This window comes from Paracoccidioides lutzii (genome assembly GCF_000150705.2).
Source record: "Paracoccidioides lutzii Pb01 unplaced genomic scaffold supercont2.2, whole genome shotgun sequence".
Classification (NCBI taxonomy): domain Eukaryota; kingdom Fungi; phylum Ascomycota; class Eurotiomycetes; order Onygenales; family Ajellomycetaceae; genus Paracoccidioides; species Paracoccidioides lutzii.
Genome location: NW_015440948.1, coordinates 1,672,109 through 1,688,424, shown reverse-complemented (window position 1 = coordinate 1,688,424; position 16,316 = coordinate 1,672,109). Strand labels below are relative to the sequence as shown.

General features: G+C 46.8%; 6 protein-coding genes across 6 annotated transcripts; 3 read left to right on the top strand and 3 right to left on the bottom strand.

The window, feature by feature from the left end:
• Nucleotides 1–1,235: 1,235 nt before the first annotated feature.
• On the top strand, nt 1,236–2,057 carry PAAG_01180 (hypothetical protein; the record flags this gene model as incomplete). Its single annotated transcript, XM_002797275.1, has 2 exons — nt 1,236–1,793; nt 1,878–2,057. 2 exons carry the CDS (start codon nt 1,236–1,238, stop codon nt 2,055–2,057), a joined length of 738 nt encoding a protein of 245 aa, XP_002797321.1.
• A 933-nt stretch (nt 2,058–2,990) lies between these two features.
• Nucleotides 2,991–4,313, bottom strand: PAAG_11230 (hypothetical protein; the record flags this gene model as incomplete). The annotated part of the gene is made up of 1 exon (XM_015846912.1): nt 2,991–4,313. The coding sequence occupies one exon, from the start codon at nt 4,311–4,313 to the stop codon at nt 2,991–2,993; it is 1,323 nt and encodes a 440-aa protein (XP_015703519.1).
• A 293-nt stretch (nt 4,314–4,606) lies between these two features.
• On the bottom strand, nt 4,607–4,891 carry PAAG_11229 (hypothetical protein; the record flags this gene model as incomplete). Its single annotated transcript, XM_002797274.2, has 2 exons — nt 4,607–4,798; nt 4,871–4,891. The coding sequence occupies 2 exons, from the start codon at nt 4,889–4,891 to the stop codon at nt 4,607–4,609; spliced, it is 213 nt and encodes a 70-aa protein (XP_002797320.2).
• A 1,496-nt stretch (nt 4,892–6,387) lies between these two features.
• PAAG_01178 (6-phosphogluconate dehydrogenase) lies at nt 6,388–8,248 on the top strand (the record flags this gene model as incomplete). Its single annotated transcript, XM_002797273.2, has 4 exons — nt 6,388–6,541; nt 6,631–7,082; nt 7,163–7,591; nt 7,808–8,248. 4 exons carry the CDS (start codon nt 6,388–6,390, stop codon nt 8,246–8,248), a joined length of 1,476 nt encoding a protein of 491 aa, XP_002797319.2.
• A 1,460-nt stretch (nt 8,249–9,708) lies between these two features.
• Nucleotides 9,709–11,054, top strand: PAAG_01177 (hypothetical protein; the record flags this gene model as incomplete). Its single annotated transcript, XM_002797272.1, has 3 exons — nt 9,709–9,833; nt 10,064–10,631; nt 10,761–11,054. 3 exons carry the CDS (start codon nt 9,709–9,711, stop codon nt 11,052–11,054), a joined length of 987 nt encoding a protein of 328 aa, XP_002797318.1.
• Nucleotides 11,055–12,922: 1,868 nt separating this feature from the next.
• Nucleotides 12,923–15,215, bottom strand: PAAG_01176 (solute carrier family 35 member C2; the record flags this gene model as incomplete). Its single annotated transcript, XM_015844261.1, has 2 exons — nt 12,923–14,428; nt 14,502–15,215. 2 exons carry the CDS (start codon nt 15,213–15,215, stop codon nt 12,923–12,925), a joined length of 2,220 nt encoding a protein of 739 aa, XP_015701042.1.
• Nucleotides 15,216–16,316: the final 1,101 nt, after the last annotated feature.

The following is a 16,316-nucleotide window of genomic DNA, read 5'->3' as shown; positions in this document are numbered from 1 at the left end:
AAATGAAGTTGTAATATTTATGTCAATTGTTAATAACAGATTATATGATAAATTAATCTCTCTCTGAGAATATATTTTTCAAGTAACTGCTTTGTAAAGCATTCTCTCTCTATATTTTTTTAAAAATATAATCGTTAATATCAAAGTTGTAATTTTAAATTTTTTATTTATTTTTATTACATTCTTTGTAGATGTGTCAAAATATCTGTGATTTTTTTAACTTTTTTATATATATACTCCTCAGCGATAAGAGTAAGAGCTTGGACATGAGGCTCAATAGAATAAAAGTCCATGATGAATAAAGATGCATATAAAGAATGAGAAAAATTATCAAGCAGGCAGTAAAAGAGAGAGTATCTCAGGTATCAAGATCTCAGATCACTACGATTGTAAGATACAGACTAATACAGCCAAGCTTCTAGTGCGAAAGGAGGTGGCTGGGACTTTTGATTCAACATCTCAATGCACGATGCTTTTTATTATGATTGTTGCTTGCTCCTCTTTGGGACCGTGACAGATTTATGTTTGCCATGCTCTTCAGACTCACTTGGAACAGATGTCTTTGCCAGGAAGATTCTATATATATATCTGCTGGAGCTTTTCAGATAGATCTTCTTTGAACTACTTAACTTTTTAATTCTTATCTCTTGTCTACGACATTGTTCAATTTCTGCTGCAACGACTACTGAAAAAGACTTCAGCCTTTGTGTCTTACGGTTTTTTTGGTAATTATGGGATTTTCGCCAGTGAGTCCTCTCATTCTCTCATTCTCTTTTCTCTTTCATATCGCACAATCCTGCAAATGGAAAGCTCATCAGGTATTCCAGAAGGAGCTAACACAAGACATGAACTCTTCAAGTTCTGGATTGTTATTCACTGGCACAAAGGTTGATGTGTATATATATTCATCAACATACTGAGCACATTCACTTTTTCAAGCAGAATATTGGTTTCCTTCCATCCTGTGAAAGCAGTTCATAAGATTCCCATCTCTGAATCCAACCTGTTATGAATCTATGTTTTGGTATACCGTTTGACAGAATCCTCGTGGTTGAACCCCCCCCCCCCCCATTTCCACTTGTCAGTTACGCTCTTCATCGAATTCGCTTTTCTTTGAAGCCTTTTTTTTTTTTTTTTTACAAACGATATTCCCCAAAAGAAACGAGGCGATTCGGTCGAAGCACTCCTTCAAAATTCTCTTTAAAGCAGTGGGTCACTGTAGAGTCGTGATAAAAATGAATCCAAGATCTCAAGGTTCCGCGCCTAAAGACACAAATACACAGGATGCATCATCCCGCAACCTGTCATCAAACCCGAGTCCTATAATATCACCGCTTATTAGCCTGACTTCGTCGTCCACAGGTTCTCATTCACCAAGTCCACGACTTCCTGGAAGTGATACAGATCAGCTCCCCCCACCTCCACGGATACCGGTGGCCTGGATGTGGAAATGTCACTTGTGTTGTTCCAAATACCCTCTTGGGGTGACTAGTCGCTGTCTCACCGATGGGCACTACTATTGCTCCGGACGTCCCACAGACAGGAATAAACAGCAAGGGCACATATCATGTACATCTGATTTTGATTATCTCGGCTGGAAATCGATGGTCGTTTGGCAGAAACAGGTAAGGCGTGCGTCTGATAATGAGGGACTTCGGGAACACGGATGTTGGGCAGACTGTGCATTCCCAACTTCGTGTCGACATATCCTGCGATTCTTGAAGTTAAGATGTCCGCGGGTAGTCGAAAAGAATCATAATGGTTGTAGCGATGAAGCAACTTCGCGTATGCAGGTATGCTCTATATCCTCTTTTATTTATCTATCTGCCTGGCTCCGTCAAGGTGTCAAATATATGAACAGACTTTTTCTTTTTTAGAGCGGTACTGCCCCTACATCATCTTTCCCTTCGGGAAGTGAGGCAGAGAATAAAGATAGAACAAGAGCGAAAAGACCAATGCCAGAGGCAGATGATTCCCCTTCAGATGTTCCATCTCGACAACGTCGAAAACTCACCAAAGACGAACAGCAGCCCTCCAACAACAAAATAAACAACTAGATAGTTGCAACCTCGACTATGGCACAAGTCCCTATACTGACTCAGCAACAGAGGTATAGTACATGGGAACACACCATACCCCGAGGCGATAATATATTGTCTAAATACTTCCGTTTCTTCAACACAGCTGCCACCGCTGCATTCGATTACGAACAGGATATGACACCTCCAACTAACCAACATCTACGCGGACTGATTTCACACCGTGCTATTTACATTGACCACTGAAGCCCATTGAGAATTTTAATGATGCATTTACAGATGTCTAGCCATCTCACTCCGATGCGTTCGCCACATACAGTGCTTCTGTTTTTGGCAATGAGCCTATTTCTGCGGCTCATATCATTATCATCCTTCTCATAAGTGCAGGATACATCGCCAGATCTCTACTTTGGTTCTTTTACTGTTCATTCTTGTCTGTCCACATGCTGTATTCACATATTTGTTTTTAATAGGAGAGGTGTGATATGTCCACCGGGAGAGTTTTAGTTCAAAAGAAATAAATTTAATCGTATTATCTAGCGAGATTTTGTATCTAATGTCTTCAGTTGAGGATCAACAAGATCCGAGAAAAATGGGAAATGCTAAATATTAAATGATCCCTTAGATATTCTAAGACCCACAAAGACAAGAAGGGGGGCATGATGTTGAAAGATGGTTGTCACCTGGATGTGATATATGGAGGTGGATACCGTAAATGGCAAGCAAACAAATCAACTGGAATGGGTGGGCTAGGGAGAAGAGTAATTATAAAATGTCGTACGAATATTTCATGACCAGAACACCATGTGCTCCAACCATCAAGGGGGGGGGGGAAAAAAGAGTTGCTGCAAACTTTAGAAGAAAAAAGGCGAACAAACAAGGCGAAATAAAGAAATTACATACCCCCAACACCTGCAAGCCAGACTCTCTAAAAAACTAAAAGGAGACCCATCACCCAATAACCCTCAATCCCCCTTTCGTTTTGCCCTGCTTCTTCTGTATACCACCATCAACAACCTTCGAACCGCCACTGCCACCACCACCCCCCCCCTTCCCAGCACCAACTCCACCACCCCTCCCACCGCCTCCAATACCCGACCCACTCCTCTTTCCTCCTTTCCTCCCACCAGCTCCCGCACCAACCTTCGACGCAACCACTGGTCTAATCTCTGTCATCGCCCTCCTCAACAAAACCGGATGACTCCCAATATACTTCCCCTGCATCTCCCTCGCAGCCCTAAAATAATCCTCCCCATCACTAAAGCTCACAAATCCATAGCCCTTACTCTTCTCCGTGCGCTTATCGCGGATAACCCGCGCCTTCTGCACGGATGGGTACTTGGAGAAGGCCTTCAGGAGTGAATCGTCCGTTACTTCTCCAGCCAAATTGCCCACGAACAACCGAAAGTGTGCAGGATCCCATTCCAAGAGTGTGGAGTCTGTCCAGCTTTGCCCGCCGCCGGAGCGGATGACTGTCTTTGCTGGTTCAATTGGAGTGTTTGGTCCCGCCGGGACGGGGGTGGATGTTGCTGTGTGCGGACCGCTCGGAGGTGTTGATGTGGTCGAGTCATGGATCCGTTGGAAGGTACCCAGGGGACCTGTGTTGGCGCCCGTCGCGGAGAAGGCTCCGTCGCGACGGCCCGGGCCGCTGCTTTGACCTTGACCGGTTATGGTATTTGTTGCGGATTGGGAGGGGTCTATGCCGCTCTCCTTTCCCATGTATGCGCTCTGCCATTGTGCGATTTGCGCTTCGGTGTCGGGATCTAGTCCGGAGTCTTGCTGGCGGGGATACCCCCTTCCGGCACCGGCGTATGCATTGTTTTGCGCTTGGTTTGAATATTGGAATGGGTTTTGGACTTTGGAAGCGGCGGTTTGGCCATAAGCTGACGTTGCTGCTGCTGAAGCCTGCTGCTGTTGTCCGTAATATGCTATGTGGGGTTGTTTGTAGGCCGGCTGGGAGTAGTTGGGGATATGATTTTGCGCATGGTGTTGGTAGCCAGCTGCAGGCGCTGGCACAGCAGGGCTGTGAGGGCGGAAAGACTGACTCGCAGCTACGGCGCGGGGTTGAAAACCTGTGAAGGAATTGTAGGCCGTGCCGGGTCTAGCGTGGCTGGTAGTAAAAGTAGGATTTGATACAACGGGAGCGCCCGTCGATGTCGATGAGAATGGTGTCGCAGGGGGTGGTCGGGGGGGAAGAGATGTGTACGGCTGTGATTGCGAGGACTGAGGACGCGACGGCTGCTGTTGGAGACCTGGAGGTGGCGGAAAGGACATGATGAACGGAGGCTCGTCGAAAGTGGTATTTTTTTTTATTTTATTTTTATATTTTATTTCGTTTGTGCAGTACAGGAGAGCTATTTGGCTGGAGGTGTGCAGTAACAATGGACACACGTACCTTGCGCACGTCCAGGGAAATCGTGGAGCTCCAGGTATAAACTAGTGCCGAAACAGTCCGAGTGATGCTCTGGATACCAATGCAGAAAATGTGTCAGTGGACCGTGTGTTGTCAACTGTAGTGTGAGAAGGATCTGAGAGTTGAACGTGGCGGGTAGACTTGGAGCAAGCAATTACATGCGAGACTTCGTTTGCCACAAGTACATGACAGTATATTGTTCGATGTATACCGTGCCTCCCACTTCGAGTTGGAGACGAAGCCGTATTTGTGACAGAGGCTGCTTGTTCAGAGGCTTATCGAGATGTTGTTGATGATGATGAATCTCTAATGATGTGACGGACTCAAATTTCGATGGAGTTGATAACTAATAGTTATCACGTGGTTTGAGGTTAGTCAGATTCTTGGAAGTAGTTAACTAACTAGTTAGTTAAAATACCAAAATTACTAGTTGGTCCATAGTGAGCAGCTACGAAATCTAATTACGGACGTCCCGCTGGCGTATTTGCCTTGTACTGAGAGACTATGGTACCGCACTCCACCAATCAGCGCTCAGAGCATCCTCTCAGTTCTTGGCGCGGAGTTGTCGGAAATGACTAAGCAGCACACTCCCAACGCGGTCCCTTGAACTAGCCCATACCTGGCTATTTTACGAGTAGTTTGGCAGCAAAATCTACAACGATCATCCACGCCCAGCCACAAAAAGTGAACAACATGTCTGCAGCATGCCGCGTAGCCTTGGAAGGGTCACACAGGAGCTGTGTGGAGGCAACATTGTTGCAATCCTTTGCGGCCGTGGAGGTTGCCCTTGCTCCGGGTCATGCATGATCTCCAGAGTGTGCCAACCTACCAATTGATGGGTCCAACTATTAGAAATTTGGATGGAATTCGTTTGTGGTGGCGTATGGCAGGATTCACACATTCAAGGCCATTTCCGATATCATATAACTAACTAGTCAGTTACGCCTAGGGTGCGTGCTTGGTCACGATTACGGTGGGAGTTCAGACAGCCTTCCCTGTTCCGTATTGGGGGTTCCCCACCGAGAATAGAACCTATATTTCTGCTCTGCTCTGTACGTGGAGGGGGGAAGGTGTTTTTGTCCCGGTTAATTCTCTGAGGTTCATGCCCCTCATCTTGCGCCAACCGCGATCTCTTTTCGGCTGGTGGTAGTTACCCCGCCTCTCACTGCAACTTCTGCGTTAAGAGGATGAACTGGAGACCGACGTCAGACCTGCCCCTGGAGATCACCAAGGGATCAATTATAAACAATTGTACATGCATGTTTGATACTGATACGGTTCTAAATAATCTATTAATTGCAACAGCAGTAGCTAGATAATCGTGGCTGTAGTAGTCGACATCGAGTAGATCGCGTTGCATTATTGTGCTGTGATTTAAGCAGCATCATATTTAGTTCAGCACACTCCAATCCCACACCATCCCAAACAACCATCCCACTCCCACTCCCACTCTCCCATTCTTTTTTCTTCCCCATTCCCCAATTCCTCTCCTCTCCACTCCCGTATATATCTACTATTCCCATATCCGTCGTTTCTACCAACCATCTTCGTCAATTTGACTTCTCTGCCGTCAGTGTTTCCTGCGTCCAATACAGCTTGAAATCTGAGGACATACCACACAGCTAACCAGAGCCATCCACCTCTCCAAAATCACCAAACCTCCTTTCAATCTCCATAACAGATCAGTTCTCTGAAATTCTCCCTTTACAATGACAGATCAGGCAGTGTGAGTGCCCCTATCAGCATCAACTTCATTCCTAGTGGTCTACTTCAAATTTCCGCGCTTCATTGCTCTCCCTAGATAGTGCTCGACATCCAGGAAGATAGACAAACACATACTATATATCCTTACCCCTAAATGGACTCCCGCATTGAACTGAAACATTGATTGCTGACTTCAGTGCTCGCCTGGCTGGCATCAATGTCGGCCCGCCCATGCATCCTGCTCCCAGTGGTGATTTCGGCCTCATTGGTTTGGCCGTTATGGGCCAGAACCTCATCCTCAACGCTGCAGATCATGGTTTCACTGTGGTAGCATTCAACCGTACTGTGTCTAAAGTCGACCGTTTCCTAGCAAATGAAGCTAAAGGTGCGCAAAAGAACAAGAATGAGATCTCTCATTTACAAATTTACCAACCCAAACCCAAAAGTTATCATTCTAACCCCCATTTCCACTAGGCAAATCAATCGTCGGCGCCCACTCCATCGAGGAATTTTGCGCCAAACTCAAGAGACCGCGTAGAATAATGCTTCTAGTTATGGCTGGCAAACCAGTTGACGATTTCATCGAAGCACTCCTCCCCCACCTCGAAGACGGCGACATCATCATCGATGGCGGAAACTCCCACTTCCCGGATTCCAACCGCCGCACTAAGTACCTGGCCACCAAGAAGATACGCTTTGTGGGATCTGGCGTCTCTGGCGGCGAGGAAGGCGCTCGATATGGACCCAGTTTGATGCCTGGTGGAAACGAGGAGGCATGGCCGTATATCAAGGACATTTTCCAGAGCATTGCGGCTAAGAGCGATGGTGAGCCGTGCTGTGACTGGGTCGGAGATGAGGGTGCGGGCCATTATGTGAAGATGGTTCACAATGGTATTGAGTACGGCGATATGCAGCTTATTACAGAAGTACGCATATGAAAAACCAAACTATTGTTCAACTTCTATTCCGGATACTCTGTGACTAAAACAATAATGAAATGCTTTAGGCCTACGACATCATGAAACGAGGTCTAGGCATGACCGGCGCAGAAATGGGTGACGTCTTCGATAAATGGAACAACGGCGTCCTAGATTCCTTCCTAATCGAAATCACCCGCGACATCCTGCGCTACAACGACGACGACGACGTGCCCATGGTCGAGAAAATCCTCGATGCCGCCGGCCAGAAGGGAACAGGCAAGTGGACTGCGATCAACGCCCTCGATCTGGGTATGCCCGTCACTTTAATCGGGGAGGCTGTCTTCGCTCGCTGCCTCAGCTCTTTGAAAGCGGAGCGTACCCGGGCTAGCGAAGTTCTTCAGGGCCCCACGCCCAACTTCACAGGAAATAGGCAGGAGTTCATTGATAATTTGGAGCAGGCTCTTTATGCGTCTAAGATCATTTCATACGCGCAGGGATTCATGCTGATCCAGAATGTAAGTGTTAAAAAGGCATTTCCCCTACCACTAACTCCTCCCTTCCCCCCACCCACCCACCCACCCACCAAGGGAAAAATAAAAATAAAAATAAAAATAAAAATAGAAATAAAATAAAACGGCTTCTCAAAAGTGTAATGTTTTATATATATATATATATATATATATATATATATATATATATCTCCCACACTGACACACCAACGACCAAAACAGGCCGCCAAAGAATACAGCTGGAAACTCAACAAGCCGTCCATCGCCCTAATGTGGCGAGGCGGCTGCATCATCCGCTCCGTCTTCCTCAAAGACATCACAAACGCCTACCGCAACAATCCTGATCTCGAAAACCTGCTCTTCGACAAATTCTTCAACAAGGCGATCCACAACGCCCAGGCAGCCTGGAGAGACGTTGTCAGCAAAGCCGCACTGTGGGGCATCCCTACTCCAGCCTTCAGTACGGCTCTAAGCTTCTACGATGGATATCGTACACGCGATCTTCCGGCCAACCTCCTCCAGGCTCAGCGGGATTATTTTGGTGCGCACACGTTCCTTATCAAGCCTGAGTGGGCGAATGAGAAGCATCCCGAAGGTCAATATATCCATGTCAATTGGACGGGGCGTGGAGGGAATGTTTCTGCATCTACGTATCAAGCATAGGATGTTGTGTGTTGAAGGAGGAGAAATCTGGAGGAAGAGAGGGAAGGGGTCCTATCAAGCAAAACAGCAGGGACAGACGGGAAGTCATACATAGGATTTATCTGCCGTCACCATCGTCATTATTATCATCCATCCGGATTTAGAGGGGCAAGAAAAGAAAAGATTCCACCTGACCCAGATTGTGGACAAAAGGTGTAAAGAGGCAACTAAGGGATATGGCAAAAAGGAACGGGAAGGTACAAGAAACATGGCAGAGTGAAGCGGGGTAGGAGTCGTGGGAAGCACCATTAGGAAAAGCGAATTTGGAATGGTTTTTAATTGCTTGACTAAAAATAAATCGAAAATGAAGTTTCATGTTAGAGAGCCATACGCAGTGCTGTAGATACCTCGTAGATCTGCGGAAGCTGTTCATCAGCCCAATGAACCAAAAAAAAAAACAGCCATTATCAATTAAGAAATTAGCCAATTTACATAACGCATTCCACATTCATCTATTCAAACAAAAAAACAACCCAATAGAGACCGCTTCAGATGTACCGAAAACTTACACTCTGTATTACCCCGGTCTTCAATATCCATTGGGATGCTGCTCACTGACCGCCGCTGACTAATCTGCCGAGCCCATCCTTTTCCCTTCGAATTTCAAACCCTTAATTTCAAAAGTTCAGATGAAGTTTCATTCCAAAAACAATCTCCTAGACTTCAACTTCTGCTGCATTCAACAGCAGTGACCAACATTGACACCCATTCAAAGCATTCAATTGCTTCCTGCTCTGGGCCACATCTGTTCTTGGTCTCTGCGTCCCCAGCTCAGGAAGCTGTCTCACCCTATTCTGCTCTAGCGTACCTTGCCCGGTGGCGGAAGAGCCGCTGTGCCTTGTTGCCGTGACTGACTAGCCTCACTGCTTGCTTGTCCTCTTGATTCATTATTGAAGTTCGCATCTTGCTGTCTCTTTATATCTATCTCTTCCTTTTCGCCCCTTTCCTTCTCTTCTCTCTTTCCATTCTCCTGTCTTCTTTTACTTTAACATCCCGTCTCCCCACCCTTTTTTCCCTTCCCTCTCCTTTTCCTGTCACTCCTTTCTTCATCCCGTTTTAATCTTCGTCGTTTGGGCTGGTTCGGGTTGCTGTTTCCCTTTTCGCCGCCGTGCTGCTTATTTATTCTGCCCAACGAACACATAAACCGCCAAATATCAAACAAACCACGGCATAATATATCCGTCCAATAAACACGCTACGGTCATCTTCTCGAGGAAGCGTGCACATTAATTCCACATCAGGAAGACGTCTACCCTAAGTTGGCTCTCCATGACCAGCATCAGAAAGCAGTAATATACGGACCCAGATTCTCTCACGCTGACACCTCGTTCGCGTTGCACCTGTTGCACATACAAACGCATCCGTTGTTTGAGCTTCGAGGGTTGTTGCAGTTACACAGTTGCAGTTGTCTCAGGTCGAACATGGCTACGGAGAACAAGCGACAGAGCATTGGTGGCAAAGGCCCCGCCGGTTTGGTTGCGTCCAATCTCGGACCGTCAGGCACTGTCGCGATGGAGATGGCTTTGTGTGGAGCAATTGGTGCCCGGTGGGTTTTACATAGATCTTTCTCCTAGCTTCCCAGCTCTAGCTCGGGTGTGTCGTGGTTTTAGCAGTTTGCCAACTGTCGTTCTGTTTCGCGATGAGATGCAATCAAGCTTGAATCGAAGGGCACCAAGCAACGTTTTCCTTCCGTACAAAAGCAAACCCAAACTTACGCAATAGGAACATTTTCCAATCCAATTCCATTATACTGACATGAAGCTATTTCATCAATAGTATACGTGTCACTACTGCTTCCCCAGCATCCGTTACGCATGAAGGAACCCTCTTCACAGCATGTCCCATCACCAATCTTATCGCAATCAACACCTCACCTCCACCGCCAACCCCAATGACCTCAGGCACCCCCGCCCTCTCCCATCCCGGTGACTACCACATAATCCCTATCTCCCGTATCCAGAACTTTCAACTCCTTTCCGTAGCCCCACATTCCTCCTCCTCCTCCTCCTCCTCCTCAAGTCCCGTCGAACAGCTACAGGGCCCATCGTTCACCAACGCGTACCCATCCATCTACCCGCTCGACATCCGCGCACTGAAGCATCGCGAGGCCACCGCTGTTGCGAAGCTACATGAGCGCGAACAGCGACGCGGGAAGGGTGTTAGCAAGGAAGCTCAAGACCTGTTCGATGCGTTTAGCAGGACCATGCCTGCCCGCTGGGAAGGCACGAGCATTGTCGTGGCGGATACCGTCATAATTTCCAAGCCGTATCAGATAGACAATTGTCGTTCCCTAACCCGTGATGATGGTGGGGTGAGCGCAGCTTTGACAAGAGTTAGGAAAGTTGTAAGTGTCAGATATTTCTCTCTGATCCAAAATCCTTGGCCCTTCTCTTCTTGTGGTACGAAAAATTAAATGCACGTGCTTGCGATGACACAACCTTAACTAATGTATTCCGCCTTGAACACTCTTTAGCTTGAAATGGAACGCAAGAAGATTGAGCTCCGCAGCGCTAGTGCCGCAATCGCCAACTCGACCCATTTTTCCCATCACTCTCGCAATAGCAATAATGCCAATAGTGTCATTAATAATGCCAACTCGAATGCGAATAACGGCTCCGTTTCAACCCCAAAGGATCGTGATCGAGATGCAAAAGCCTCTGCCGTCGCCGTCCCCATTGCCAATACCGTAACCCGCTCTTCACCACCTGGAGCTGCTGCTGCTCCTCCTCCTGCTGCTTCTGTCGCCAACCAGAGGAAAGGTGGTTAGTTTTGATAATATATATCCACCTATATCAATTAACACACAGGGAGCAACAAGCAGGGAATTTTAAGTTGTTCATTACTACCATACTTTTGTTTGCATTGTTGCTTCATGAGGATACGCGATTTGAGCATCAGCACCCAAGTCAGATTTCTTGAGCATGATGGCGTTGTTGGTGGGGTAGGGAAGCATTGGTATTAGTATTTGCTTTTCTTTTTTTCCCTTTATCTAGCTTTTAATATACATGGCATGGCGTAGATGTTTTGGGTTCACAGTTTACGTGCGAGCGGTGTGGATTTATATATATGTATGTATGTATGTATGTATGTATGTATGTATGTATGTATGTATGTATATATGTATGTATATATATTAAGGGGGGAAAGGGAATTTGTATGTGCTCTGAGGGGTAAGAGTTAAAGTTGCAAAGGGGGAAGGAGGGGCCGAGAGGGGTTGGGGGGTTGGGGACTTGGGGGCTTGGAGGTTGTTGGGGGGAAAGGAGACGAGGACGGGGTTTACAGTGGTAGGGGGGATTCGAGAACATCCATTTCCGCCAACCGGAAGGCTATGGCTGTGTTTGGCTCTTGGTAGGTGTCGAAGAGCAGGTGACGGAGTTGAGAATGGGTGAAAGCAAGAAGCATGGAACGGAGAAGCGGTAGTTAAGGAACGACCCACTCTGTGAATGGATTGAAAAGGGGCGTAAAAGGAGAGCCTGTAAGATTGAGTAGGTTTTACGTATCAACGTACTCTTCTTCTCTTTCCTTATTGCTTGATTGATGGAGCGTTTGCTTAGCGTCGATTTCTATAGATAGTATTTGCACTGTATCAACGGCAATTGTGATCTGTGACGTGAAGTGTTTTAGGATCTCAAACGGAAAATTTAAGATTTCAGGATGACGTCTATTTCTAACGGTTAACCTTAAAATCGATACTGCTTCTTGATAACAGTTATTCTTTAGATAGAAAGAAAAGAAAAGAAAAGAAAAGAAAAATCAAACGTGAAACCGCCGACTATATCTTGGGGCACTGCTTGACATGACGTGGAAAATCGAGAGAGCAAGTGAGTGAAGTGCACTCCAGGGCCTCTTGGATGAATCGAACGTCTAGATGGATTTTCACATCCTCAAGGGATGAACGGTCGAATGGTCTAGATATCTATATATGCCAAGGTTATCAATTCCAGTTTTTCAGGCGGCAGGTTGTACGCTTGGTAAGGGTTGGTAAACTAGAAAGCAAAGCCAAAGTTAAAATGAAAGGAGACCCACCCGAAAACGTCCTAGGAGGATACAAAAGAAACATAAGTAAATGAACAATGAGCTATGCAAATCGAATAATGGACGCAGGTGGTAGATATGGACAATATACAATCTATAGGCGGGGTGGCATGGGCAATCAAGAGGAAGGCAAAAACCGAGTCAAACAGCCTAGGGTTAAAGGCAACGTTGAACGTAAAAGGGAATTGGGATGGAAGATTCGCGAAGGACAAAAGCTAAGATAGACTTGATACGCGTATGGACAAGAAATCAACAGCGACAACAGTACTAACACACCATCTATTACCGCGTTGACTCTAGAGTGAGTGAGTAGAGGTGGATATGCAGAACATTTTTGAAAGTAAATCATAAGGAAACAAGGGCATCACCTTTGAACATCCCTATACTCCAACACTCCATGCCCTGGACAATGGATAGGAAACAAGAGAACTAAAGGGGCACACATCCATCAACCCTCCCAACACAATCAACAGGTCAAAAACCAGAAGAAAAAAGAAAGAAAGAAAAAGGGAATTTCAAATAAAACTAAACCAGGCCCAATATACGAAGAGAAGGAAAAGGGGAAAGAATGGGGGAAGGAATGTAAACCCAGTCGCGAAATCAATCCTGACTAATCTTATCCGGGATCGCTGTCTTTAACAGCGGCACTATCGGTGAAGCAGATATCCCTTTCCCACTCGCACTTCTATGCGGAGCAACAAGCCCCAATCCAATCGCTGGAGGCCCTATCACACGAACAGATGGTGCCTCGTCACCGGGTTTTACATCCGTAGCACTGGAGCCGCCAGTGGGAGTGTTTCGGAGCTGAGAGTGGGGGGACGGGTCGGCTCTTCCTCCTGGGGAAGAAGAGGTGCCAGGACCAGGTACCCTGGCGCGGACGGATATGTAGCCACGATCTTCACCGCTACCGCTTGGAGTTATCACTGTGTTTTCATCACTGTCGTTAGTGGTGGAAACTGGTGTTTCTATGGGGCTGTATGTACCATCTCTAATCGTTGTGGAGGTGTTGAGGGAAGGACCGAAGCGGGTGGCCAGGCTAGGTAGTTTAGAATTACTATTACTATTATTATTGGCATTATCGCTACCATTTTGGGGCAGGTTACTCCTTGTGGCGGAGGGCATTATTGCTTCCTCGTCGTCGGGGTCCCTGGAGATCTTATTGGCGTTCTCTGCAACGTCGAGACAGGCCTCTTGTCGCATCCTTGTGACTTTCATGTAGTTGTAGGACGCGATGGTCCCAATGGTGATGATGAGGCCTGAGACGTTGATTGGAGTCAACGGATCGTGGAAAACGATACCTGCAGCACTGATGGTGACGACTTCTTTGAAGATGCCGCAGATACTTAGGGTGACGACAGAGGAGCGCTTGAGGAGCGCGAATTCCGAGGCGATCATGCAAAATGCTAGACATCCCGGGAAGATGAGGATGCCAATGCCACGTAGGACACCGTTTGAGGTTAGCAAGCGGATGCCGTGAAAGATATTGAGGGGCCCTTCCACGGAAACAGAAAGTATTATTAGGCTGATGAACATTATCGGGGTCAGAAGGAAGAGGGTGGAGAAGGGGTTTGAGGTGGCGGGATGGAGGAGGAGGAGAATCTGGGTGAGTCCCCATCTAAAACCGGAGAAGAAAGCAGAGGCAATGACGAGGCTAAAGCCGAGAGCGTTGAATGCTGTTTCTCCTGCTACCATCATAATTACACCGATGGTCATTGTAAATATGATGAGGATGAGTTTGAGGGACATGGTCTCTAGGCGGAAGAGGAATGCAAAGAGGAGGACGAAAATGAGGGAGGAAGATTTGCACATGGTTAGGAATGTGAGGGTAATGAATTTGAGAGACATATTCCCCAATCCCACGTCAAGAGAGGTTGCAACGCCGCACGGTATTAGTTTGGAAAGATAGAAATGTTTTGATACGACTGGCTGTGGCGGCTCTCCGGTTATCACGGAGTAGGAGGCTGCAGTAGGGTCATGTGGTCGCAGGGAAGGGAAAAAGTAGAGGACAACTGAGGAGAGGGTAAACTGCACCACCATATGTAGACTAGTGGTGAAAAGGGGAAATTTGAAATCGAGATGATCGGGTGAAAACATCCATTTATTATACTGTAACAATCAATACAAGTCAGCTGAGAGAAGGGGAAAAAAAACTGTTAAGCAAGCCCTGGGGAATCCATACAATAGATATTGACAACGAGAAGATATACCACAATCCAATCAGGATAGCATTCATGCCCAGCCTTTTCAAGACGGCTATATCCGCCATCCGGCGGTCATCCTTGGAGATCTTAACATTAACGATCCTAGCGTCTAGCTCCCGACGATGTCGCTTTCGCAGCTTCCATCTCCGTCTGCGCTCCTTGGCTGTCAATCCGGTCTCTTCATCGTCATTTAGGTCGTCATCCGATGCAAGAAAGTTCATTTTCAGCACCTGGCTCTCAGCAAAGGACGAGCGGCGGGAGGAGTCGGAGAGACCGTCGGTTCCCGGCTCCTGATCCTCCTCTTGTTCCTCCTCTTGATCCTCCTCTTGTTCTAGTTCTTCTTCTTGTTGTCGTCGTTGTTGTTGTTGTTGTTGTTGTTGTTGTTGTTGTTGTTGTTGTTGTTGTTGTTGTTGTTGTTGTTGTTGTTGTTGTTGTTGTTGTTGTTGTTGTTGTTGTTGTTGTTGCTGCCGCCACAGCTGTTCCCCCGCTTCCTCACTGCACCGATCGTTATCCTCGTCTCTGGCTTTACCCTTGTGCTTCTGGTTGTTGTTTGCAGTGGTCAGGTGATCGTCACTGCAGGTACCAGGAGCACTGGGATCGTGAGGGACAAGGGGTGAAAGGGCTGAGCCGCTCTGGACAGCTGTGAGGGAGGTTCTGCGGAGGGATATGGAGTCGCTAGATCTCTCGTTCATGCTATGATATTATGGCAGAATGGCTCAGGAAAGGTTTGCCGTTGACCCAACATTCATGGATTGAGGTGAGCTGGTGAGTAATACCCCCGAGGAGGAACCTCTTCAACCGTGGCCCGGTGGATATGAAATAGAAAAGGGGAAGTAGGACTGGTTTGATGATGCTTGTGACGGAGTCCGCTAAGCTTAACTAAATATCAGTATCGATAGCCTGATTTAATTAACGTCAAACTCGGCTTGGCAGCAAACAGGCGACTAGCACAAACTATAACAGGATTTTTCCTCAAAAGTTCAGGGCATGTAAGTCGCGTGGACCCAGCATTTGAGGGTCAGGCATCCAGGCTCTATATTCCACAGCCGGAGAGATGCAAATGTATCTTTATTGGTAAGTACGTGACGGTGGTTGGTGGGTGTTGAAGACGAAGATGATGAACAGAGTGAGGCTTGTTCAAATCGATTGATCGAAGCCTTCTTGTGAGTGTGTAAGAGCGAGTTAATTATATTCTCTAACTATATAATAATGAGAGTTTCTTTAACAGAGTAATGCAACGCAGCGATTAAGAGCCAGCGTCGAAAGCCAGCGTGGTGAAGTATGGGAAGTTATGAGCGGGGCCTAAATGGGACTAACGTGGCCCGAATAGGACTAGCGTGGAGGAAGAAAGATCTTAACGATCTTCACTGGAGTTTCTTTTTTTACTTTTGCTTTGGGCAATGTTCAATTAACTATAACATCAATTAAATCCTCACCAACATGAACATGTTTCATATCCTGCTGCACCCTCTATCAATGCCCATACACCGGATGTAATTTCGCTTAGACTGGATTTAGTATCCAGGCTGGTTACACAAGTAATTGGACTGCTTCTCAGAGCATAGCATGGGTGGTAGATTCTCGGGGCATTCCGCCATCAAAGTCATGGCGATATACAGGGGTACACATATGTCTCCCCTGGCCAAAAACACCAAGAGTGCGGAAGAAAAGCTACGTGTTTTTTATATGGAAGTCCGTTCTAACCCCTGGGATCAACCACCTTTAAAACATCGGTCCTCCGCCAAACCTCAGGATGGACCATCCAGGGACAATAAAGGTGTCCAGGCACGCCG